Here is a 26,960-nt window from a genome sequence, read left to right as displayed (position 1 = left end):
GCAGTATTCTTCGGCCAAATGTATGCATAGAGATCGTGGCTTAGATTTGTTACAGATGGATTTCTAGCTATAGTCTAAGGTATTTTGCCAGCCAGTTTTATATCTGTGTTAGAGTGATTGACATCCCTATCAATAAAGCTGCTGTGGAATTATAACTCTAAATATGTGTATTCATTAAGTTATTTTTATATCTCAAGTGGCTTGCCATCCTGGCTTATCATGAGTAAACCATGCTCTTCACATGCCTGTTATCCACAGCCCCAAAATAAACTATCAAAAACACAGCTTTTGAGGCTTTGAAAGACTTTTTCCCTTGGAAATAGAGGTGTGTAAGCTGTCCATGGGTCCCCACCTGCTCCAGTGGGACAAAGGACCCCACTTTTAGACAGTCATCCACTGGGAATGAACCTGTTCCAAACATCGCTGTAGAGAGAGGTCCAGAAATGGTAGCACCTCCAAACATGGGAAAATGAACTCTTGGGGTTTTTTTTGGTGTGTGCCTACACTGGTAACACAAATCCTGTTAATTAATCAGTCTTGCTCTGCAGTGAGACCCACTGTAGTACTGGCCACACAAATGAATATGACTTTGTTGGGGCATTTAGCCCTATGGGCAGATAAATACCATTTGTGTGGTTCTTTTGGTGTTGGAGAAGGATTCCTTCATCCATGTCCTTGGGTGACAAGTCTTGCAAAGGCTTCCTTCCCTCTGTGGCATGGGCTGGGCTGCGCGGGGAAAGAGTCTCTTGACCTCGTTTGCCCTTCCCTGCTGTGCCTTCGACTGTAGGAGTGTGGAAGAAAGACCCCAGGCCCTGCCATGAGCTGGAGAGGGTGGGGATGTGCAGAGCTGGAGGGAGAGCCTGGCCACCTGCACTGCCGGGGAATTAAATGGGAGCTGGTAAATTTAGCCCAGTCTCTGAATAGGCTTATGAAAATGCTGCAAGCTGCAACCTCTGTTTTTTGGGGGTTTTGTTTTTCTTCTCCTTTTAAAGCATTTGAATATTCATTCAGTAGATTATGAAGCATAGAGCACATGTGCCTGAGAGGCAGAATATCAGCTGCTTCACATTCCTCAGTAATAAAGTGCATTGTTCAAAGTTAATCTACTTTTTTTTTAGTTTAGTTCCCTACTGAAAGAAGGCTTATAAAGTTGGTCTGTCCATCTGTTCCTCCTTCCCCATCACCAGCAATTCATTGAGTCCCTTGGCAGATTTTGTCCTCTCTTCCAAATTCTTTCGTTTCAAATATGTTGAACTGCTACAGGTTTTGTGAAAACAGGCATCAGGATAGAAGGGTGTTATGGAGGTTTTTTATTGAAACAAAAGATACAATGAAAACTCTGTCTGTACTAGACATCAGGGAATACACATAAATGTTATGATATCCAAGCCATGGAAAGTACTTCAGTTGGATTTACCATGTTATGAGACACCAGAGAGCCCGCACTGCAGGAGTTTGCACATACATGTGTGTGTTGGGGTGGAAGTGTTCGCCTATGTGGATTCTCTGATGTCTAATAAATGTAAGTTCGTCCTTCAGCTTTAATATAAATTTCATTTATATTGCTTAGGTTCACAGGTACAAATCTGGAAAGTTCCTTTCATTAGTTTTGGTGTTCATAGTGCTGCTTCCCCCCGCCCCCATTTTTTTTCCCCAAGTGCAGTTTCTTTAGTATAGCAGGGTGGACCCAATACTCCAGTGACTCTAGAAGCTGATAACAACATTTACATTTCTTGGTGCTTTGCTGGAGCTGGTTGCGAGCCTCCGTTCTGTTCTTCATCAGCAGGCTGAGCAGCTGCTGGTGGGAGAGCATCCTGATATGAGCTGTGTTGGGCAAATGCATGAAGGGTGCTGTGGCTCCTTCACTCCAGTTTTCTGTGATATTGTGGAGGCTGGGGAGGAAAAGCTACTGGTAATTGCGAGTACTTAAGGGGGAAGTTGTACAGCAGCACTGAAAACCTCATCATCTTCCATCACTGGAAAGCTTAGCGAATGAGCAGCAGATGGAGAGGAAGACCTATCAAGTCTGAGTGATGTCCCCTGCCCCAGATCTCTCTGATATGTAACATCAGAGTTGTGGCCATGTGGTGGAGGTGAGAGATTGGTGTTCAGCCAACAATTGGCATTCATCCAACAACCAATTCTGCCACCAGTGTGGCCCAAAGCGGCGGGTCTCTGTCCGGCCTGGTGTTTGGTGGTGGCCTTGGCAGGCTGTCTGCCCCGCCATGCGTCACCCAGAGTTACGGAGCGAACATCCAGTGCTTTGCATCCATGTGGTACTTTGGTATCATGGAAGTTATGGTGTCTCCAGCTGTGCTAACTGCTGCTGGGAGCTATCTGCTGGTAGATGGGTCCTACCAGAGAGGGGTGAGATCTGTGCATCACTTACATCTCGAGGGGGAAGGGAAGGGACCCATAAAGATCAGCAGCCTCCTCCTCCCTGTGGACATAAGATGGATTGTGAGGTAGGAATCATTTTTCACTGTGTCCCTGGTGAGCCACCAAATTTTTCCATATCTATTTTTTCAGTGATAGGTATCAGTACATTTTTCCATGCCTGGATTTTCTTCTCTGCTTTCTGCCAGAGCTTGAATACTTTTGAGCGTTGTATTTTTTGGCTTTTTTTCTTTTTCTCATTTGATGCCATATTTTCCTTAATAAGAACACACCGAAGGACTAGGAGCCCAAAATAAAACTGTCTATTACGCATTACCTGATTAGACGCCATGGTAATAAGCGTCTGAATCTAAACCTGGATTAGCCAGGAAGCAGTCTTGGGGTGGATTTGCATAGCTTACATTCCATTTCCTTCTGATGTGTTGGTGAAACTACTGAAATCTAATATATAAAGCATTCATGTGCTTCACGTACTCCTGTTGATGTATGGGTTACTCCCCCTGCAAGGCACTCAGCTGTGCAAAAATTGCCTGTGATTTTCAGGAAGATGCTTTTTCTCCCCTCCTCCTGCTCTTAGAGCTCAGGTTCAAATTGATGGGGACAGGTAGCTCTGGCCAGCTCTAAAAATTGGTGATAAAGGAGTTCTGAAGTTTTTGTCTTATGTGTCTCTCTAGAGGCATTTATTTGAGGGAGTTTTGTCTTCCTGTGGCAGTCTCTGTCTGTAGTGGAGTGAATCTGGAGTTTTCAGGTGCCTGCATCCAGTGCGCAGCTTCTTCAAGCTTTTGTTGCAGTGTTACAAGTCTTGTGCTGGAAGGTGTTGTGAAGACTTGGAGTCCAAAAAAATTTAATTTCCTTCTCCTGTAGACAGTATTGAGATCTTGGATGATGTCAGGATAGCTCACTCTTGGATGTATTTCGTTAGCTTGTGTTTAGGGCATCCAAACCGTGGTGTTAATTTGGAGCACGGGGATACCCAGGTTAGATATTGAGGAAGATGTTTTTCAAGGTGAGGATTGTGGTTAGGCAGCACGACCGCAGGCTCTCCATTGTAAGGAAGATGAAGATAAACCAAGGTCTATTTTGTGGCAGAGGGATGGACTTAGAGGGTCCCTCCAGGTCTTCCTTGGGTCCCAGCTCTCAACCTCAAGCAGTGCCTTGAGAAAGGCAGTATTTGTGCTTGTGCTGAGTACCACACGGGAAACGGTTCTCTTTGGCTGCCAAGACACTGGTTAACTGTGCCGTGAATTTCTTTCCAGCCCTTCGCAGCCCTCTTCCTCAGACGAGGCAATCCAGCGTTATAGATAGCGTTGCTGGTAGAAGGCAGATCCAGGACCATGGTGGCAGGGGGACAGGAGAGCGCCTGGGTGTTACACAGCAGCAGGACTGCTGCTTCCCAAGGTGCAGGCGCTGGTGTTTTCAGCTGGAAAAGCCTGGGTTACTGCGGAGCTGAAAGTAAACATTTGCTGTGGTTGTTATCGGCAATTCAGTTTGAGACAGACATAATTAGCCTTATCCAGCCGTTTCCTGCTTTCTTGTGGCAACATCCATGTCGTGTCTATGCTTACGAAAACATTACCTTTGGGTATTTTGAGCAGAGATGCTCTGACTTTGTTGCAGCCCCTTAGCCAGAATGCACTGTTTCTGCTTGTGTGGGTTGTTTTGGGTTTTTTTTTATGGCCATGCTTAACCGCTTGTGAACAAATAAATGCAGCCCTCTCCACTTGAAGTATTTGCTTGGCCTACTTCTGACCCTCATAGCATGGCATGATAGAGGACAAAGTGAGGAATAAGGCTCAGTTCACTGGGTTTCAAGCTCGGTTAGACCTGCTGGGCCCTGCTTGATTATTAACTGTGTTGTCTTGGCTGTATTGAAAGATCTGGTGAGCCGGTTAATGGAAAGGCTGCAGCCTTGAATAGCTCCTATGAGCAAGAAACTCAGTCATGACCTTCACCAGCTAGGGCTGCTTTGGTTTCAAAAGCCTTTGAAGAAATCTGAGGGTGTTTTGGTATGTGTGAGGAATTTTTCCATTGGAGAGCTGGGCTGACCTGATGTCAGTCAAATAAATCCCCTTGAAGCTGAGAAAGGAGGTGAGGTTTGAGGGAACGTCATGGAGCTGCTGATCACCAGGGGTGCCTAGAAGTCTTACCCAGGTGACAGATGTGAAGACCTCTGCAAGGCTCATCCACCACCAGGACCTGAAAACCCTCAAAGAGACAGTGTTCTCGATTGCTGCAGTTCATGTGTGAACTGGACAGGGTTCAACAACGACGCGCAGGGAGAAGTGCTTTTGCCTGGCCAGCGAGTGGTAGTCTCCAACCCTGAGCAAGAAGTCATCTGCAAGGAGGTATGAGCTTGCAAAGGGCCAGAAGCACGCAGGGTTTCCCCAGTGGTTTTTGGCACATGGCAAGGGAAGGCCCAATGGCAGGCCAGAGCTGATGGTGCTGCAGGTTTGGACCAAGGGGGCTTCTTCTCCTTTGACCAGCGTCAGAGGCGAGGGGTACCTCAGCCGTGCGGGCCAGGGCTCACGTCTGCTATGGCTGCTAGGAAGGTACGTCTGTGCTAGCAGCTACATCCGTGGTGGGGCTAGTCCCAGATATCTAGACACTGAGTCTGGCCCTCCAAAAGATGAGATTAAATGAAAGACTTCAAAAGCAGTTATCTTCTCTCAGGGTGTTTGAGCCTCTTACAGTACCCTTGGGTCACTTTTCAAGCATTTCTTTGCAGTTGAGAGGCTGTTTTCTTTTAATGAAAATGGAGATCATTGTGTAAATATCTACAGGGAGGGGAACTTTGTATTGCAATTCGAGGGGAGTGCTCTGTGAAAACCTGCAGAATTATCGGCAGGAAAGACATCCAGAGAGTCTTCTCCGCATAGCCCCGGTGGGGAAGGCGGCTGCTGTCACTGTGATATTGCCCCTTCCGAGGGAAGATTTTGTTACTGGAAGCATTTTCTCATTGAGTGCAGAGACTTGTTTTTTAAATAGCAAACATTTTAGCACAGAGGCTATAGAGATGGGAGCAGGCAGGACGCCTAAAGCTTTAGCAATGCTACAGCTACACTGTTTGCACTCTGAAGTGTTTGGAAAAAAAAACAGATTTGGTTAAACCAATGCAAAAATAAAAGAAATCCTGTGCATGTACTTGATATATTTAAATTTGGTTTATATTGATGTTGCTGATGCTGATACTTTCCTAGATTAGGCTAAACGCCACTATAAAATGGCCTCTATTGATTTTTAAATGCATCCCCTTGGGATTCTCCCAGTTTCAGATAAGTCTGTGGACAGATGTGCCAGTTGTGAATTTAAACCAGCCCCAGTTTAATGAGGTACCTGTCTTGCTTGTGTCCTGTAATAACAGGCAAGGTGAGATCTTCTGGCTCAATGCAGCAAGGACTTTGCATTCCTGTTTCAAGGGCAAAATGCCTCCTGGGCAGTGCAACCCTTTGCCTTTGGGGTGTGTAACAACATCAGTTCCTTGAATTTTACTTCCCCCCCCAGTTTTCTATCCTGAGGATTGAATTCTCATACAAGTTAGTGGCCCTGTGCCAGTAACTTTGTTAAGCAGAATCCATGCTCTTTAGAGCAGGTTTTTTGCCATAATCTAGATGATGTTGCATCCACATAAAAAATATAATTAAGCCTTCCAATTAGACTTGCCTGCCCTAGCTGCCTGCTTGTTTTTTTATGTTTAAATGTGAGCAGAAGTCTTTTAGTGTAACATGATAAAAACTGCTGCTTTTAGCAGCCCCATTAATAGCAGAATTAGCATTGGAGCTATTCTAGTTTCTCTGTGCTATTTCTGTAGAATTGTGCAAAATCAAATTGTGAGTGAAGCAAGCTCATGTGTACTGTTTTACTGTGCTCATCTGCTGAAGCACTGGGAGGTATTGGTGTCAGTCCTTCATATCGGAAGGAAAGTTGCCAGCGGGCAATTTCTGCTATCAAACATTTTTATCAAGGAATTCTTAACCCTAAATTCCTACTTTAAGGGGAAAAAATCACTCTAGATTAACTTCAGAATTTTCAAATCCGTAAAGCAAAATCAGCATTGCAGATCCCCTGTGGCATGTAGGCCAACTGATTGATCTAACACATGTGTTTGGTTTGGTTTGGGCACTTTTGGGACTGGAAGTTTAATGATATGCTCAGACATCTAGCCGTAAGGGTCTCTTTTAGTAACGGTTCCTGTTTAAAGCAGCCTCAACGGAGTTTTCATTCTCAAACAGAGGAAAACACCGCAGTCAGCTGGGGTTTAAAAAGATTTGTTTCAGATACAGAAATTGCATAAACACCGGTGGCTCTGTTAGCCTCACCTCAAACACGGATAATCCTAAAATCTCCAAACATGACCCCAAATTAGCCAGTTGGGACTAAGCTGGTAGCTCCTCATTTTGTTGCCGTGGTGCTGGCCCTAGATGTTGCGGTACTGATGTACAGTGAGCGTTTGCTGCCGCACAACTTCAAAAATCCAGATTCTGATGCCAAATTAATTAAGAGGCTTAACAGAGGAAAAACCTGCCTGCCTTCCACCCGTTTTGCAGTTAGAGAGTCCATCTCACCCTGGGGATTACCAGTGAAATGGGGAGCAGTGAAATGGAAAGTTCAGCCAGGAGGCTTTGAATACAATAAATCAAAGTCAGAGTCCAAATATTCATTGGAGGAGCAGGGCTGGAGGAGGAAAAAAAAAAGAGGGGAATTAAAATAAAGCAGGGCTTTTACTGAACTATTGTTCTCCAGGAAAAGCCTAATCGGCAAACAATGTCTTCCAACAATGGTAAGTAGGACGCTGTTCTCTCTCCACTTGCCAGTCTGTTGAGCTGTCATTGACCACAGCTTTGCATCCTCAAAGAAAGGACTGGGAGCCCAGAGTGATCTCAGAGAGGAAGCAACTTGCATCCGCATCCTTTGGGATGAATAGCAAAATATTGGGATGGGAGCTCTCCTTCTGGCAGCCAGGGAAGCCTTGGTCGGGGCTGGAAGGTGGTCCCTCTGTTTGCAGTGTCGGGAGCTCTCTAATTATCTGAGACAGAGAGAATCGCTGCTAGTTATACGTAATGCATGATACGCTGGGGTGGGTTTAATAGTCTGGTCTTATCAGCCTCCTCGGGGCATTTTTTTTTGCTTTATGTGAACATTTTCCCTCAGTTTGGGCAAAACCAGTGATGAAAATCAAGCAGGGCTAGATCTCGGCTTGTGAAAACCCTCATTGCTGAGGATGGAGCCAAGGTGGGGGAGGACGAGGGTATCTCCTCTCACCCTGAGACGCTGGCAAGTATTTTAGCAGCACGCTGCCCTCACCGGCCATGCTGGGTCAGGGAGGGATATATGAGTTGGAAAGCATTTCTTCCCCTCCCCACCCAGCTTTTAGTTTTCTTCTGCAAAAGAAGAACCACAGATCTGCCTGTCTGTTGGAAAAATGCACAATTTCTAGAACTGGGTCACTTAGCACCCTAGTGAGCATTAAGAAATATATATATATATATATATATATATAGGTTCCCAAATTGGGTCTTATTCATGGTTACACATTTGTTGTCCTTGTTCCTGAAATAAATGGCATTTGCCCGAGCTGATCTCATGGAGTTCAAGTAAGAAACAGTCTGTAGCGACGTAGAGGATCTGGCGCCGGCACTGAGCTCATCACCAATTAAATCCACCCTTTTTAATCGAGAACTTGTGACCTCTTTTGGCAGTGCCGTGCCACTTGCACTCTAGCTGACTGGGAAACTTTCAGCAAGGTTGTTTTTTATCCTCAAAATTAGGAAAACGCTTTTTCTCTGCAGCATCTCCCTGGTTGACTGTATCCATGGCGTAAGCGGTGTCAGCCGCCGGAGACACTTCGTGGCTGCGCCCCCGGAGTCGGCAGCGACGCCGTCCGCGTGCCCGACTCTCCGTAACGCCGGCTCTGCAGGGAATTCCCGCAGCTGGAGCGGGGGGACCGCGGTAGCCAGAGGCATCTTCTTCTTGGCCGGCTGGGTTGTCCCCTCGGCTCCGGGACAGAGGTATTCAAGCAACACGGAGGCGACAATCCCCTCCTCCGGGTTTTTGCTCCGTTGCCAAAGCCTTGCGACTCTGCTCCAAGAATTGATTCCAGTTGGAGGGTTTTAAGAGAGATAATGTCTCGCCCTGCTGTGTGCCACACTTCTCCCCCAGAAAACCGGATTGCAGAGTCAACAACGTGTGCGATTCCCTTGGCTCGCAGCTTGCTCGCGCTCTGGAAAGCTGTCCTGTAAGCTGTGCAGTGGTACAGGCGGGTGCTTGCTTTCCGTGCGGTGAAAATTGTTGCTCTTTCCTCCAAGCAGCATCAGGAGCACTTCCTGAGACGAGAGCCACACACAGGCGCACGCAAAAAACCATCCCAGCACTTGATTGCTTGAAGTAGGTCTCGATTTTGTTTAGACGGGGAAAGGAAGGCTCTCCGGGAGCATTACAAATTTGTGAAACAGCAACCTTTTTTTTTTTTTTTTTCCTGCGGATACATAGTTATGTACTGGCTCTAAACTGATTTGATTTTTGATGCTGCGATCTGAATTTCACCATCTGGGCCCCAAAACGTTTCTGTAAGCTCGCTCGGCCTTGAGCGGAGCGAAACGTGTTCTCGAGAGGCGGCAGGCCCAGATGCACACTCCAGCTTTTCACGAACGCCACAACGAAAGGAGAGAATACAAAAAGCCGTGAACGCATTTTGTGCGAGCGTTAGTTTTTCTTACGGTGCTGGCAGATGGGGCTTTCGGGGATCGAGCTGCCGGCCGCGGCGATGGCAGCGGCCTCGTCTCAGAGTCTGCAGCTGCAGCCAGCTCCTTCGTAAATCAGCGGCGCTGTGCGGACGGCGCTTTGCAGTCGTGCAGCCTGAGCAAAACGCGGCGCTGCAAAGCCCCCTTCTTCTGGGCCGTGGGGTATAACGGGGTTTCGGGAAGGGGGAGGAGGACCTGGTGTAATTTAGGATTTGGCAGATGTATGTAATCTATGAAACTGAAGTCTTTGAGATTTGCTTACTCTGGGAATGAGAACTCTTGTGCTTTCGTGATGAGTCAGACCACCATCCCCTCCCGGCAGCTGATTTTTCCTGATAACGGCTGGGTCGGAGCAAGCGCGTTTGCATGCGCAGCCCCTGGCAGCAAAACCTTTGGAAACCCTCCTGGCTATTGGAGGTAGTAAGGCAGACCTCCTGTGGTGGGGCGTCCTTAGCTCTGCCCACCACGTGCCGGCGGGAGCGATCCCGGGCAGTGGGAGCATCTTGTCCCCCTTGACGGAGGTTGTGCCGGCGCTTTCCCGTGGTCTGTCCCACCAGCAAACCCCCCTCGGGCACTTTCCACGCAGAGATGCTGTTTCACGGGGGGGTTCTGGGGAAAAAGGCAGTCGTCAAGCAGTTTATGGTGTTTGGGCCGAGTGGTTTTCCTTCCTTCTCTGGGAGCAAAACCGTCTCCTGCCGACGCACACGTATGTCAACCAAACACAAACATTCCTCTCGTGCGCAGGCTCTGCTCGGAAACAGTTTTATGCCTGAGAAAGGACTTTTTGGAAATCTGTGTGGGAGTTTGTGGCCAAAAAATCCGTTTGGTTACTTTTAATAGAAACTGCCTTACGGCCGTGACTGCAGGCTCCCTGTTCAGTGCTGGATTGGTTCTTGGAGGTGGTGGTGACTGCTTTACGTTTTCTGGGCTTTTGCGCTTGAGTAAAGTTGGCTTTTAGCTAGGTTTCCAGTTAGGTGAATCCAGCCCTGTTTCTTAGTTTCTCACCCAAACAAGGGGTCTATTTTGAAGTTTTGAAAAAAAATAAATAAATACCACTTGTGTTGCTCTCAATAAAAAGGGCTTCTTGGCACCTGCTTTGGTGCAAACATAAAACAGAACAGCAATTCTTGCTCTTCAGCGGTAGCTGAGCCTCCATGCTGCAGTCTGCTCCGATGGGCAGTGCACCGTGCACGTATTTCGGAGGGCTTGCTCTCAGAGCCGAGGCCGAGAAGGGGCCAGGTTAGCTGCAACACCAAGGAGGGTGCCGGGTGCCTTGAGTCTGTCACGTGAAAAAGCAAAACATGCCCAGAGAAGGCGTTGGTGTTTTGCAGAGGATACCTCAGACTTGCAGCTGATGTAGCAAATGTGGTGGGAACATGTAGCTCTTGCTGCTGTGGATGTCCGGGTGAGAATTATTGTGGGAGAAAAACCATCCAGAACCCTTTGTTTGGAAAAATGATGCAAGCTCATTAATGGACTTGGCTCGCATTGCGCTAATATCTGCACCGTGCTAGGTGTCGTACGTGTAGGGAAAAGCGTCTGGGGAGGAAGGGGCAGGTCTGTGCTGCTGCCCACCTCCAGCCCTCCGTGGTGGGAGGTGAGAAGCCACCAGCCGAAATCCGTCAGAGCTTGGCGGAGCGGGTCAGTGAGTGCAATTGCACTTGCACAAGAATAGCTGCCCCTTGTGCACACCGAAATGAAGCTCGCTCTTGGGAAAGAGCTTGTCTGGGATCTTGTATCCTTTTGGGAGGGGATGGGAGAGGAGCCAGAAAAGCAAGCTAATATTCATATTTGACAGTTTAGCTCCTAGCTGCTGTGTAGATTCGGAGGCGGGTGCGAAGAGGAGCGTGCATGCTCGTTTGCATGCGTTTGTACCCGTACCAGGTTTTTTCATGCTGCGGTACCAGCATTAGCTTTAAACCAGCTTGTTGGGGCATCGGTCACAGACACGCTTCAGCAGCACGTTGCTCCACACAGGCTAATTTAGGCTGCTGAAGAAGCTATTGAATATTCAAGCAGTAATTGCTGCTCTTGTTTCCTTAAAGCAAAGGAGGAATTGACACCAGGGTCCAATTTTCTCCTAATGACTGATTTCATTTAAGCAGTGCTCAGGGCGATGTAGGCTTTTTTTCCCCCCCTTTTTTTTTTCATGGCGGAAGAACAACAAAACCACTTCTCGCACCACATTGCTGCCGCCCATGGCCTGTGTCCTGGTGGCTCATCCTCCGAGGGTGGCGGGGGCACGCTAATCTCTATTTTATGACTGCTTGGCAAAGCAGGGAGTGGCTGAAAGGAGTGCTCTGATTAACTCCAAGCTAAAGCTTCATTTTTATCCTTGTTGGCTTTAATAAAAGAAGACTGCATAAAAGCCAGCTAAATAACCTGAAAAGGGAGGGGAAGGTGGCTTGATTAAAACAGCTCCCTGCTGCTTTGCATCGCCGGAGCGGCAGCGGTACGGCGCGGCGTTGCAGGCGTCTGGAGGCATTGCACGGCTGCTCCGCAGAGCCGCGCGCAAGGTCACCGCAGAAGGGGACCAAGCAAATTGGATGCTGTTGAGTGAGGAGGAAAAAAATCACAGAGGTGTGACAGGGGAGCCTGGCCTCTAACGAGGGCCCGGGAGCACGTGGGCCTCTGAAGTCCCTACTGCCCCGTCCTTCCCCCTCCCCTCCTTTTAATCTCTTTTTGATTAGCCTTTTCCTCAAGATTTTCTCTGCTGTGGCCACCTGCTCGAATTAAATCCCCCGGCAAATTGCTTGTTGCTACTTCGGATGGAGCCAAGGACGTTTTCCTCCTGCCTCGCTTCTCCCCTGGGCTCTGCTCACGCAGTTCAGGTTCTGCTGTGAAGCTTGTGCTGGGTTTGGGCACGGTTTGCCAGGACAGGGGGGTCGTGTTGCCCGAGCTCTCTCTGCTCCTTGCTGGTACCAGCCTCTGGAAGAGCCATGCCAGGATTTACCTGATCTTTTGGTTCTTGAGGTACTTGTCCAAGCAGAAAACTAGCAGATAGCCAGGAGTAGGGGAAATATGTGGTCCCACAGGAAATTGAGACCTGCAAAGTCCCACTCAAGTGTGCAATTTGCAGTTAGCCGCTGCCTCGCTCCCTCCGGCACTAAGCCCAGATCTCCCACATTGGGGACATCAGACAGGCTTCCTGATGCTGCTGAACAGTTGCTGAGTGCTGGAGCTCGTTGTTGTATAAAGCCCCTGTGGGCCACGTCCCTTTTGTAATCGGTGCTGCACAACCCCACAGCAAGAAGCCATCCTTGTTCCAAGAGGTTGCAGCCATCCAAAACGTCTCCACCATGTACCCTTCACTGCGTCATAGCACAACTTTTCCTTTTTTCCAGTATGAGTTCCAAATTTAGCAAATTCAGACAACTGCTTTTGGCAACTGTTGCCCTGGTGAGGTGTTAAGATTTCACCCAGGTAGTACCAGAAGGACTTGCTTCTCCAACGTCTTCTGCTGAAGGATTGCACACCTCCCAGCTGCTTTCCCTTCCTCTCGTTCTTGTCTTGTGGCACTCTCTGCCTCTTGCTCCCAGACCCATAATTTATATGAGCTGATCTTGCAGGCATCTCTGCCGTTCTCAACTTCTAGCTACGGGCAAAGATACAGCAATTACATTTGTTTAAGCGTCTGGATCTTAAAAAACCCCAGTCCCTGCTCTGCCTGTAATTGGAGCAACTGAAGCTGAACTGTAGAGGATTTGGGGCTGAACTCCTCTTTGCACAGCTTTGTTCTTTTCTTTTCTTCTGGCTGCTTATCCTTTTCTCCTTGAGGCGCTCAAGGGCCACACTGCTGCCCCCTTGGTAGGGGTGCAGGCTTGGACTGATCTCTCAGCTCTCTTTCACCTCTTCCTCCCTCGTCCCCCCACCCTGGGCTGTGCTGGCTCTGCTCACTAACCCAGCAGAAAATCTATTCACATTTTGGGTGGGTGGAGATGGCTTGGCCAGGGCTGGTGAATACCAGAGCTGGCACCAGGGAGTGGTGGGACATCACCGGGCTTGGGGTGCTCCTGGCTTCCAGACACAATGTCCTGGAGCATCTCTTGCCGGATACACAAACAGAAGTTGACAAGGAAGTAGCTTTGCAGACCTTTGTACCTCTGCCTCTATTTCTCCCTTTACAGGACAGTGCAAGAGGAAGTTGTGCTGAAACTTAATCAAGGCTTCTTGGAAATGAGCAGTATCCTGTGGGTGCCAGACACTGGTGTTGCCACAGGTATTGCATTATCTGCCATCCGTGCCTATTACTGGGGGACAGTGACACAATTCCCTCGTCTAGTTGCTTGAATGATTCATTATCTCAGCTCAGAGAAGACAAATTCCCTTTATCTCCTCCAGCTTGCCAAAAATCTCTGTAATTAATTAGGTTCTATCTTTATAGTTCCCAAACCTCATCTGGCTCCTCCTGGGGAATAAAACCGGACGTGGTTGCAGGATGGAGCAGGCAGGCAGCCGAAACAAATTCAGCTCTTCCCTGGGAGTACACATGCATGCTAGCGCCTCATAGAAAATCAGCTTCAGTTGCAAGATGTAACCGCTGCCATCTGTCGTGTGAGTTCTTGGGCTAAAGATGGGGTTTTTGTCCACATGCCCAATAGTCATGAAAGGGTCGAGCTGGGATAATTCTGCATGTGCCCAAGTGAGAGAAAGAGTTGTCCTCTAGGTCCATAGCTGTGACTACTGCTTCACGTTACCATAGGAGAAGTCTTTTGGAGGCCTTGGTGAACCAAGATGAACACCATCATTTGCTTAATTACATATGAAATAAGGCTAGCCTTTTATAAATTTCTGCAAGTGCACAACTGATGTGGGTTAGCTGTGATGACCTTGATCAGACTTACTGTGTGAGAACTAGTTCACACAGCCTCTCTGACTGCGACTGGTCTCCCTCCTTCATCCTGATCTCCCTCCTTCATCCTGATCTCTCTGCTGTCCTGGCTGAGCTCATTGCAGGCGTGTTTCCACTCTTGTTTCAGTAAAAGTGAACCAGTCTGGGAATGATTCAGTCTACTTGATCCTGCCTTGTGATTTGGGGTTTGACTAGAAGTTCCCTCAAAGACCCTTCCCATGCTATCTTCTCTTGGTCTGTGTATGCAGAGGTAATTAAATTTAATTTATTCTGGCCTGCTCAATAGCAGAAGCCAGAAGGCACCATTAGATCATGGTCTGACTTAAATATATTGATCTAATTAAAGTTCAGATGTATAAATAGGAGGTGGGAGCAGGATATTTAACATATGACACTGCATAGAACTGATCCCATTTCTTTGCTTAATTCAAGTGTCTAGGTTGTAAATAGCTGTCATTTTTTCTCCATGTATAACTGATTTTTATAGAATTTACAGGGAAAAGAAAAGGCTGTGTACCTGTACTTTGTTCTGGTGATGCAATCTGTGCTATCTGAAACAGTCTTAAGGACCTGCCACGAAGCAGTGTTTTGATTTTTATCCATCACAGTAATGAATATTCATCAATGTTCTTAAGGTTTACGCTATTTGCCTGGTAGCTAGCATATTCTTTCTCTTCCCATTTTAGTCTTTGTTGCTAATAACCTACAGATCACTCTGCCTGCACTATAGGGTTTTTTTTTTTAATCGTTTATAGATGAACATTAGGAATTTCAATAGCTGCAGAGCTGAAACCAGCTCAAAAATACCTTGTCTTGGTTACTACGTGACTGTCTGGTTTAAAGCCGAAAATAAAATCTTGCCTTTTAGTCTGTCATTCAAACTTCACATAAAACATCAGCAGAAGTGTGTATCTCTGAAGAGCAGGTGTTCTTCTGATAAAAGCTTTCCTTGTGGTTTTGTAGGCCCAAATCATGGCTTGTACCTATCAGCAGCTTTCAAAAATAAGGTTGAAGAGGTGTTGGAAGCAGTTAGAAGATGCCCTGCAGAAGACGAGAAGGGGCCATTTCGGTCGGGTCCATGCAGGACCTGTTTCCAAAGCTGGTTGGAGGCGGACTGATGCAAACTCCTGCCGGGGCGATGCCAAAACACGAGCAGAGCGGCTACCGCGGCCCTGAGCCAGCGTGCGGGCGGCATGGCAAGGTCCCATGGCCTGATTTTGCCCTCCCTGCCATAATTTCCCTCTGTGATGTGGTCCTCGTGGCTTTGCAAAAACAAAGTTCTCAGTGCATAGGTGTTCTTCTGCGCCGGCAGGGACAGGGTCTGCGTGTCTTTGTTTTTTGTTACCCTCCCTCCCCGTTAACCTTGGGAGAGAAACTTCCCATCAGGTCTCAACCCCCTCCTCAAAACTGATGGATGCCAGCAGACGCTTAATGGATTTGCTCTGGTGCTGGCTGCCTGGGAGTTATGATGAGAGAGATTTCATGGCAGCTGAAATTCCTCAAATGGCTGCATTTTTATAAATGCAAGATGCTGAATGTGAAATGAGATTTGGGGCTCTTTGAGAAGAGGGGACCTTCTGGTCTGGGCGCACAGTAGTCGCACAGCCCGGGATTATCCTGCGTAAAGACAGAATAATCGTTTCCCATCACTCTTAGTTTCAGTGCCGATTTTGCTGTGTGTTAAAAATACTCAGTCGAAAACAATTTCAAGGGTCAGATCCTCATTTAAGCGGGTAAAGTCCGAATTTTCTGCAAGGACCTTATTGTGGGAAGCTGAAGTTTGCTGCTACAAATGCCGTGCGGATGGCTGTGCTGGGTCAGACCGCAGGTGTACCACTGTGAATTTGTAAGTCAGTGTTTAAACTCCTTAAAAATCCTGTATTTTGCTGGTCAATTTGCTCGCCAGGGTATTTCTTTGCTGTGTTCGTTCTTCATAGGTGGTCCTCCTGTTTTAGTGTGGACTTCCATTGTAGACAGTAACACTTTTGGTGCAGTAATTTGTTATTTGGCTGGTCCTTGGCGTGCGCGCGGTGCTTTCTGGCTGGCTCGCTGCTGCGCGTTTCCTCTCCCACCGCGAGGTTCGCTCTCGGAGTGGGTTTGAGAAGTCAGGAGAACTGAGCAAACCAACCACTTCAGTGAGGCACAACGTAAGCACTGTGTAGGAAGGTCTGAGATACCGGCACCAGGCGATTTAATCAGCTGAAATCAGGTCTCATAAATATTTACTGGAATTTCAGCTAGGGTTTATCTAATTAAAGCCAAATAAAACCTGACCCGAAAAAGAGCCACCCAACCAGCGGCTGGAAGTGGATGCTTAGGGACGCGCTTAAGGGTGGGATGCGAATATATGATATTTTCCCCCGCCGTCCCCAGCCATTTGTAGCTCTGGGCTTCCTGAGCCGCGTGAAGTCTTCCCGTGTTTAGTCGCCCTCGAAGCTCTCCGGGCTGGCTCTGGGGTTTGTTTACCTGGTGGCGTCGAGCAGATACAGCTGTTCTGGCAGCCGCCTACCAAATCTGTCATCCCCCGTGGCCGGCTTGCGGAGGGTTTTGTTCTGGCTGCCAGACCTGAAGGAGCAGCGCGGCGCGGCGCGGCGTGGTGCAGCGCGGCACGGGGAGATCGGCGTTGCAGTGATTTGCTGTGATTTGCTCCGGGGGCCTGGAGGCGGCGGCCGGGAGGGGAGCCGAGGGGCCGGGGCCCATCCGCCCTTCGGGCTGCGAGCGCCGGGGACGCCGGTGCGTCCGCCTGCCTCTGCCCGCTCTGCCGTCTCGCTTCAGAGCAAGGAGAGCAAATGCATCTTTTTAATTAACACAGTAGTCGAGATTGCCAGAACCATAAATGTCAAATCTGAACAGAAATATTTGGCATGTAAACCGTCTCCTTTTTTCCCCGCCACGTTGTGCTTGTGGGTGGCTTTGATTCATTCTCCTCTCCGAGTAACGGAAAGCACAGCGCTACAGAGCGAGTACTCAAGCCTCCTCTTTTCTCTTTTTCCCAGGATCTAGTACCTAGAAGGGAGGGACGCAGAGGATTTTGGCCATGGCCCCAAGAAAAAGAAGCAGCCGAGGGATCTCGTTTATCTTCTGCTGCTTTCGGAGCAGCGATCACCCAGAGATCACGTACCGGCTTCGCAATGACAGCAGCTTCGCCCTGCAGACCATGGAGCCCGCGCTGCCGATGCCACCGGTGGAAGAACTGGATGTCATGTTCACTGAGCTGGTGGTAAGTAGGACCCCTTTCTTGTTCCTCTCTTTTTTTCCCCCTATCTATATTCCCCAGTGAAGACAGAGCTCGTTATGAGTTTTCAGACAAGCTTTGATGCAAAGGGAGCATTGGAACCTGCTGTTGGGAGCAGTTTTGTGCTGAACCTTGAACTCCTATGTGCTCTGCTCATCCCTGAAGTACCTGCCATGCTTTAAGGCTCAGGGCTAGACAGCTGTCAGTCCTGGAACTAGCCCAACTTTTGCAGCCAGCCTCTTCCCCTCACTTTCTTTTGTGGTGGTTTCTCCTTTCGGTTATAAAGTATTGATTTCTTAGAGCTGATAGCATGTATGCGTCTGACCAGGTGGGTGCAATTGGTCCCAGGGGGTTGCAGGCTCTGCTGGCACACATGCTGCCCTAAGTGGCTTCAGCCTCCCTTAAAGAGGGGGACTAACAGCCCTGGGGCAGCAAGGTTGTTTTCGTGTGATGTGGTTTTGGGTGTGATGTTTCTTGGATGCCCGGACCAACAGCACAGGCTGTTTGGGTGCTGGGCCCTTTCCAGGAGGAGGCTGCCAAGACTTGGCTTGTTTCAACTGGTGCCATCTCCATGTCAGCCCGGTTGCTCCGTCCCACAGGTTTCCTCGTGGGCTGACAGGCTCTGGGGAGGATATCCACTCGCAGATGGGTTTACTTCAGGATCATCTGTAGGAAGAGATGGGGCGCAAGTTGGAGTGCTTTCCCTTGGCTGCTCTCTCCTGCAGGGAGTGGGCACTGGAAAAGTGTGGGCTCCCAGTAGCGGGAGGAGTGTCTGTAGCCATGTCAGCTCCAGGGCCCTGGGGGGTGTCCTTGGGCTGGTTGATGCTGGTCCTGTTAGGGCTCCTCTGTAACTCCCCAGCCTTGTCTTTATGCTGTGGCTTTGGGCAGCAGGAGCAGCGAGCTGGAGACTGATGTAGCAGTGCCAAAGCTGATAGAGCAGGTGTCCTCTGTATGTGTGGAGTGCTTTTTACTTGTTGGTCTTGCAGGAAAATCTGTTTTGTTGCAAAGAGGGAGCTGGAAATCATGACCCTGGTCAGTCACACACCATGGTATAGCATTTCTCTTTGGACATCTGGCAGTGTAGCGTCAGTGACCCACGTCGCTTGGTTGAAGAGGGCTCCAGGTTGCGTTATGAGAGTAGCATTTGTCCAGGCGACCTCCTCCATGGGAGAGGTTAGATGACAGGATATTCCCAGACCTGGACTTGTGTAGGACGGTGCACCATGGCAGGGAAAAGAAATCCCTTCAGAAGGATGTGTTCTTGCAGCCATCTGGCAAACCACTGTCAATCAGATTTGATTTCTTCAGGCTGCAAAAAACTGCTTTGTTTCACTTCTTTCTTGACTGATAGCTTAGCAAAATCAGATTTTCCTGTGGAAACTCTTTCCAGTGGAAAATTCCTGACTTGCCCCAGCTGAACAGAGGATAAGAGCTTGTTGTGATGCAGGCTTGGCATTACCAGACAGACTGAAGGAAACATCTGCTGAGGCTCACGTGCTGGATACTTACTGGAGCCCAACCAGGCCTGCATGCCTACAGCATCTCAGGTCAGCCCAGGAATCTCAGAGGGTCTCCTCCAAATTCAGCCGTATAGCTCATGTGAAGAATATACTGCCGGGGAGAACTGTGCGTCCAGCCAGGTGGGAGTGAGGCAGCACCTGTAGGGACCAGCCTCTGCAGGAGGGTGTTGAAAGGCGCTTGTGTTGCTCGTCCAGGGCAGGCTGTGATGTGGTTCTTGGGCTCCCTTCCCCTTGCTCCGTGCTGCCAGGCTTTCCCTTTTTCTCCCAGCTGGTGGTGAGAATAAGCCTTCGACGCAGCTGCTCCGCCAGGGAGCGGAGTCAAATGTGAACCGCAGCTTGGTCCCCAGGGCAGGTGAAGTCATTCGAGGAGCAAAGGGGAGCGGGTCCCTGCCATGCTCCGCTGTAAACAGCTGCAGCCCGCTGGCTCCCGGGAAAACCCCGTGGGTGAATCTGTACCCTGGCTCCCACCCCTGACACAGCGCTGGGTGGGAAGGAGAAAGAAGCCGAGCTCTTGCCCAAGTGTGCGAGATGGCAGATTCCCCCAAATGGGGAATGGAGATGCAAATACCCTGGCCCACCTCATTACAACTAGCTCCTTCTCACTCTCGGTAACCTGTCGGTGTCGGGTATTAAATTTCAGCGTTAGTCAAATGGCTTGGAAAGTGTCCTGCTGTTTCTGTATAAACCCACTGTGTAAGGTTTGGATCAGAGACAGAGAACGCACTCAGAGGCACCGGGCTGATTTTTACGCCTGCTGGAGCCTGACCAGGGGCTGAAAGATGTCGCTTAAAAACACGGCAGTCCTGACTCTGCCAGGTCCTTCACGCTTGACAGTGGCTTGTGCCCGCTTTGTCGGATCAGAGCTCTCTTGAAAGTCCCAGTTGTCTCGGTGAATTGGGTTGAGGGAAGTCAAAGTAGTTGGAGAGGGTCCGGAGGCTTTGCCAGCTGAGGTTGGTCCTCGGCCAGGTCTGGAGCCCCGGTGAGCTGCGGACTTGGGGAGAGAAACGGGCTGCGGATGGAGTGACCTTTGGAGCAGCCCCGTCAGCAATGGGGGTGTTAAAGGGGTAAAGCATCTTGCTGGATTGGAAGTGGAACTTGGTAATTTATGATTATATATCACAACAACAACAGACTGCACCAGGTGACGCAGGAGGTCGCCTCCAGGCTGCTTTTTGTACCTAGTGCTAGATCTAGACAAGGTAGCACAACCCGAGATAGCACGCATGGCCTGTGGTGCCAAAGCAGCAGGGGATGGATGGTGCTTCTCAACTTAGAAAATGTTCTTGTGCCTTGAAATCAGCATGAAAATGTTGGCCAGCTATGAGACTTGCCCGGGGGAGCTGTCAGACTCCCCAAAGTGCTGTTGTATCCCTGTTCCCCGGTGCAGTCTTTGGCTTGGCTGATGTAATCTTATCGTTAGGGCCGATCCATGCACTAAGGCAGAGCTCCTGCCTCCGGAGACCTTGCAGCCTCACTACCCGAGACAACAGGCCCGAGATGGGGTGATGGCGTGTCCTCTGCTCAAAGAGGGGGCTGAGGCAGAGAGGTGGAAGGATGAACCCAAAGTCATGCAGAAAGGTGACAAATCCAGATCTCCTGAATTCTTGTCCTGTGCCTTACCCACAAGGCTGCCTCCTTTCCCGGGATCCTTGGGATCCTTGGGATTTCTGGGCTTACACAAACATGCATACGCACTCACGCAGGCACACACACATGCACACACCCATATGTATTTCAGCCTTTTGTCCATTCACCACGTTGCAGTCTCACAGTGACTTCTTTGCTCCTCTCCTTCCCTTCAGCCCTGGATTCCAAGTGACTCGCGCTGGAGATTTCGGTCCTGGGCCCGGCGGTGCTCCCTAGGAGCTACACTGGGACATTGCAGGAGTGGATTCAGTCACTGCCTGGAGAGTCAGTGCTCCCACAAATACCAATAGACTTGAGTGCAGCAAGCTCTCCGCTCTGCACATCCTATGCTGTTGTGTACTTCAGAAAGCATTGTCTCCTTCTTTTTCTATCCATCCTGCAAAAAATTCTCTGGGCTTGAGGTGTTTTTAAATGTGCTTGTTCACATGAGCCTGAAAACATCCTTGGCATAAGTAATCAGTGATTGCCACGGACTAAGGGCAGAGGATAAGAGGGCGTGGATGGTTTTAGAGCAGCGCTTGTCTCTCCAAGGCCTGCTTAGCTAAAAGCTCAGTTTGCTTTCCTGGCCTGTATTATATGGCCTGCCCTGTATTATATGGATACTTTGGATTGTAACTACTTGACTTTCAGCTTCTGCAGAATAGTTTTGTTTTTATGCTGTTGCTATCCAAGTGCTTCTCCAGAGGAACAATGGGGAAACAGGGGATTGGTTTTTTGTCTGGACCCAGACATGAGCAGATTAGTCGGTAAGAAATGCCCAACTTGCAGCTCGGGTTGCAAGGACAATACATCCTGTCCTAGCCAAGAATATCTAGCAGGCTGCAGCTTTTCCCTGCCTCAGAGAACATGCAAATATCGTTGCCTTGGTCAATGAATGATCACTGGTTCCTCCCAGAGAAACCTTTTCCCTTTCCCGTCCTTTTCGCCCCCGAGGTTGAATGGGCTTTCGTCTGAGCATTGTTGGGATGTCGCTCAAGTGGGCACTGGCCCCATTTGAAAGGCTTTTCTTTGTCTCGTGTCCTGTCAGGGCTTCGGCCAGCCTGAGCCACCCAGGAAGGGGCAGGTGCTCGCAGGGAGGCACTGACAAAAGCAAAGTTTTTCAGCAGGATTTAGTGATGGCGCGTTTGCAGCTCCCTGGGAAATGTTCAGGCTGCTGGGACAAGTGTCCTTCCCAGAAGTTCGGAGCTAGGCTGTGCCTCCAATGCAATTCTCTTGCACTGCTGCTCTTGCATCCCGCGGGCTCACGCCAGGCAGCATTTGCTGTCCTTGGCTCATCAGTGGTGTGCCACCCACCAGGCAACATCAATTGGATTCAAGCTGTTCCCCTTCTCCAAGAGCCACAGGTGTTCCCGTAGGATGTGTTAGGAGCATTTGTGCAGTGTGGCTTGCTGCTGAGGGAGACACCCATGGCACGGACCCAAACTACATCATTGAAGCTATGCAAGTACCAGCCCTGCAGCGGAGACTGCCCCACGCGGCTCTGGGGTGTCTCAGCTCCTGCGTGAAGGAGGGGGGATATCCACTTCTTCAACAACTGCCTCCAAACCCCGAGAACAAAGCTGTGCCATCTGCCACGGCTTCTTTCAAGAGGCTCCTGTGTATCCAGGCTAACAATACGGCATTTCTTCAAAGGCTAGGATCTTGCTTGCATGCTAAGAGAAAGCACTTGCAAAGAGACACATAATGGTGCCATATGGTAGATCTTGCCATAACAATCCTCTCTGTTTTCTGCCAGCAACTAGACTTTCCACCAGATGGGTAAATGACTGATGTCCTTTATATCTGCTTAACACTCCTTGTCACTTTAAGGTTTTTAATGAAACGCTCTGTGTGTGGCAGGGTGTATCAGCCCTGCGGGACATGCACTTAATGGGCGGATGGAAGCACAGAGGAATTAAATGGGTTGATCGGGAAATGTCGAAGTGAGTCTAGGCGTTCCCTGGGTCAGACCCAGGAGTCCTAGGGTTTGTTTGAAGGGAGAGTGAAGAACAGGGGACCTTTGTACATGTGTTTTCCATCTCCCCTGTTGGATGGACACAACAGTTTTGTAACCCTGGTGCTTAGCATCCGCTTTGGCCCTGTGCTTCAGGGAGTGCTTGGAGGACCACCGTGACCAGCTTCCTGGCACATCAGGCCCAGTCTGCATCTGCTTGACCCCTTCCAGGCTTGATCCACCTAAATAGGTGTGGGCCACCACTGCGTGTGCTGGAGCTTTGGTCCCTGCTGCTTTCTCCAGCTGGGATCTGCAGTTGCTGCAGCAGCGATTGCAGTAACAGCCCCCAGTTACAACTGAATTCAGCTACGAGCTGAGCTAGGGACTGTTTCCCTTTGCCTTCCTGCCTTCTTTGAACACAGTCATTTGAATCAGATTTAAAATTGGTTTTGGAAAACGAGTTACAGGTATTGGACACTAGGCCATGTGTCCCTGCTTCACACTGAGGATGTGATGGTATTACTCTGTTCAATGAAACTCTTTGCAGGTGTGAAGGAGAAGGGTCCTACCCGCCTTTGCCCTAGCACCTGGGAGCCTCACGTGAAGCAGGACCTTACAAATGACTGCTTGGCCGTTGAAACCAAGCACCAGATGCTGCCCTGGTGTCCGATGCCCTGGAGATGTTGCTGTGACCGCTTACTCAGAGCAGCTGGTGGCAGCTAGTGTAGAGGACCAGAGACTGACCCTGACTCCTTTTTTTCCAGCTGATAAGAGCTGAGTGCTCTCAGAAGCAGTTTGGGAGGTGATCTGAAATAGCTAGACTTCTTAGGAAATTACACTTGCTGATCCCTATGGGACTTCTTAGTGCTTTGGTGAGAGCAAGGTATCTCTTTTCACCTCCTGCTTTTCTTTAGGAATGGAGAAGAAATGAGTGCAGCCATGCGTCTAGCCCTGTATCCTGCCTGTGATGTGCAATAGCAGGTTTTTAGTAATAGGCTATAAAGCCAGAGCAGGTACACAGATGATCTTCCTCCAGTCTCTCCTCCCAGTTCCTAGTAGGCATCAGGTTTTGGAGATTTGCGGAGATGAAGCCACGAGGAGGGCAGTTTGGCAGTGTCCCCAGCCCCCATGGGCTCCAGAGGAACGCAGGCGCTCGTGTACAGAGGATGTCAAATGGCTGACGTTGCACATTATTTGTGACTGCATTAAGTGGGGATCTGCTGGAGGGGAGGTATTCACACATGTTCTCTCAAGTGGCGTGATTTATGCCTTCCCCTCCCGTGACATGGAAGTCTGCTCCATCGCTCTGTTCAGATTTATGAAGTAGCTGGGACTTGGGAGACCGGGGGAAAAAAGTTACTGGTAGTTTATATTATTCAGGCATTTGTTTTTGCTGTCCCTGTGGCAACGAAGGTACTTTATCAGAGGCAAGAGAGCTGCTCTTTGGATGAGGACCGTTTGTAGGAGATAGCATCCCAAATCACAAAGATTAACTCTGCATTACCTTTGAAATGATCCGTGTTGGGTGACGTGTCTGTGGCTGACATGATGTAAGGTGCTGGGATAGGACGTAATGTAATTTTATTTCTTTTCTATGGATCAGGTGTATGATGTCTCTGAACCTGGGCTTTCACACAGCTTTACAAACAGCACCCATATGAGCCTGTGAGCACCTCTTGAACAGTGACAGCGTGGAGGTGAAATGCTTTTACAAGCAGATAGTGCGGGGCCTCCCTGTAGTCTGCACTTTTTCAAAACTAATTTTTTTTGGGGGGGGGAGGCAGGTAACAGCTACTCTGCATGCTTTGTAAGACTGATCAGTTCTGGAAGTATCAGGAAGCAGATGCGTGGTCCGAGTCGTCCCGTTTGGCCCATAAAGATAACCCTTCAGGAGCGGTGGGGAGAGAGCAAATTTCATCTGGCAGATCTTAACTCTCGTAACGTGCGGCTGCAAAACATTTTGATACTAAGCAACGGGGGCAGCACAAAAACCCAGAGAGAAGAGCAGAGCGTTGGCTTCCACCGCTGCTTGCATACTTGAATTATTATTATTTCGCACGTTGTTCCCAGGGAGGGTGGCCTCAAACAAAGACGGGAGAACAACCCCGGCCCTTTGCTTTGGAAACTATGTTCTGAACTTGTCTGCATCCGTAACTCATGCGTTTCCTCCTGGGGGCCTGGGGAATGACAGCCTTTCCTCTCAGCTTGCCACTTTAGTCTCCTTGGCCGTTTGGTGTTTATCCTGGTGGGGCTGAGCAGTGCTGCCTGCTAACGCTGGTAGCGAAGAGCAGGTTGGAGGAGCGGTCCCTCAACTTCTCCCAGCGTTAAGGCTTCCGTTTCGAACTCACGGTTGTCAGTGGAAGTAAGGTGGCAATTAGGAGGAGGCGGTGTGGTTAGTGCAAGCACCGCTCTGCGTTAACAGCGGTGTCAAGCAGGGAATTCATTACCAGCCATATCCAGTTTTACTTAGGAACGTAAGTAAAGTGCTTTCTTTTCCCCCTGTTGGTTTCTGATCCAACGAGGAGAAAGCACGAGGCTTTTCGCCTTGCAAAACAACGCGGCTTTCATGTAACAGCTGAAGGATCAACTACAAAGCAAAGCTTTGCATTTTATGCTCACAGGTCAACTGTTTTTGGGGGGGGGGGCGGGCTTTTTTTTTTTTTTTTTTTCCTGCCTGGTCTTTGCTCTATTAAGGAGTTCTTCCTGATTTTGGAAACTACTAAACAGTGGCCTAAGCCAGCTTCTACTGTATCCACACAAAAAAAGTGTGCACCTAGACAAAATACAGTTTTGATAGCCCTTGTGCCCCATTTCTGCTATGGGGCCTGTCCAGGGCTGGACACTTGCAGCACCAGGCTCTGAGCCCCGTCCCACCACCTTCTCCCAAGACTGTCCTCACTCACACTTATGAATCACTTTTAATGAGGAAAACTAAGCGATTCAGTAATGTCTGTTTTTTAATTCACTCTGTAGGGAACCTTGTGCCGCACAAAGGACACTTTCAACGTGGTGCCCGGTTTCTGCTCATTAGAGGCTCACACCGCAGGCTGCCGGGTGCCTGCGCAGGGCAGAGATCTGCAGGCGCAGGGTGTGCGCTCGCTTGTCTCGCACGTCTCGCTCTGTCAATCACTGCACTTGTGTTCGGCACCTCCTGGTTTTACACCTTCGCAGATAATCTCTTAAACATATGTTTTGATAAGTAAGCATCTGATAGCGAAGTCGCACACCTACTCAGCAAGCAAATAAGAATTTTCTGCCCACACATGTTCTGTGGGCTTGCATGATATAACCCACTGAGGAACAGTATATTCCAGCTGAGCATTTGTGTAATTGCAATATCTGTTACGACTACAAACTGGCATGTGGGCTTGCCTTGGTTTAAAGGTCTTACTGTTCCCAACTAATAATTTTATGAAGGAACTGTGTTATGGCACAATGTGAACCCCAGCCGAAGGTAGAGAGCAAATAAGAAAACCCTTTGTTTCAATGAAAAGTATAGCTAAAGTGGAAAAATTATATGGTCTACCTGCTAAGTGCTTTCCACTTCGTAAAAGAGGAGGCCACATCACTGGAAGATGCCTGGATAGCTCATTCAGTAATGTGCCAGTGATGTTAATTGGGGCAGCTGGGTTTCAGGCTTATGTCAACTCCAAGGGTTTTAGGTACAAGTCACCACTGAGGGTCCTGCCCTAAACTGGATGGGGCACCTGCTCTAGCAGTATTTTACTCTTTCCTGGTTGCCTTATCGTTGAATGCTGTTGCTGGAGTTAGAGGCAAGGGTGAACAGCGTGCGGATTTTGCTTTACTGCCGACCTCAGCAGGAAGCGTTCTTGCTAGAAATGGGCTGTGCCTGCCTCATATCTGCTTGCAGATTCGTCTGAAAACTTTTTGTACTGCTTTAATATCTGTTAAAAACAGAGTCTGTACACTCTACGGTGTGTGAACATGTCCAAGGTCAGCTTTCCTCAGCTGAGTCTCCGTGCATGCAATATCCTTCCCGAACAACATGCAGTCCTGGTTCTCATCGATTCGAGCGCTTGAATCAATACCTTATTTAAGGGGATTAGTTTCTCTTCCCTGACAACACCCAAAACCAAGAGACCTTAACAGATATTTTCCTATCTGGTTGCTTTAAAGGCAAAGTTTTGCAGAGAGGATGAACAGTAAATCAGCAATATGGAGCGGAGTGACTACATTTCTTTCATATGAAAAGCATCCTAGGTTTGGCTTGGAGCTCAACTTACAAAAGATATTGGTTAAACAAGAGAAAAATTAGTATGTTTATAACCTGCCTGCTTTTGTTCAGCATCTTGCTGGAAGCTAAATCTCCATCAGAAATTTTACTCTCCTGGAGCGACTCTCTGCTTTGCCCTTGCTGAAGTTCTTAAAAATGACCCTAGGATTTTGGAAGTGCCCAAACCCAGTGAGACAGTCCTTAGAATAAAAATCGTCCTGATAGTGGGAACTAGTCAGCGTGGAGCTTTGTAGCCTCTAATTGCCTTTAGAGGTGCCCTGCCTCAAGCCATAGGAAACCTTGGAGCGGTTTTGCTCCAGACCAGCAAAGCACAGTATTTGTAAGTGCGAGACTTCTTGGGCATAGTGAATGTCTAAAACCACACTTTACATGCGGGCTTGATTT

At 48.9% G+C, this 26,960-nt stretch overlaps 1 protein-coding gene across 1 annotated transcript in view; it reads left to right on the top strand.

The window, feature by feature from the left end:
* Positions 1–26,960, top strand: part of DAAM1 (dishevelled associated activator of morphogenesis 1) — a 100,997-nt gene that overhangs the window by 6,270 nt on the left and 67,767 nt on the right. The window contains exon 2 of the mRNA XM_067295101.1: positions 16,983–17,206. Within this exon, the coding sequence (XP_067151202.1) occupies positions 17,024–17,206 (183 nt within the window). The 5' untranslated portion in view covers positions 16,983–17,023. The remainder of the gene's footprint in view (positions 1–16,982; positions 17,207–26,960) is intronic.

Source organism: Apteryx mantelli, chromosome 4 (assembly GCF_036417845.1).
Source record: "Apteryx mantelli isolate bAptMan1 chromosome 4, bAptMan1.hap1, whole genome shotgun sequence".
Taxonomy (NCBI): Eukaryota; Metazoa; Chordata; class Aves; order Apterygiformes; family Apterygidae; genus Apteryx; species Apteryx mantelli.
The sequence above is the reverse complement of the archived record's forward strand: the minus strand, read 5'-3'. Positions and strand labels throughout refer to the sequence as shown.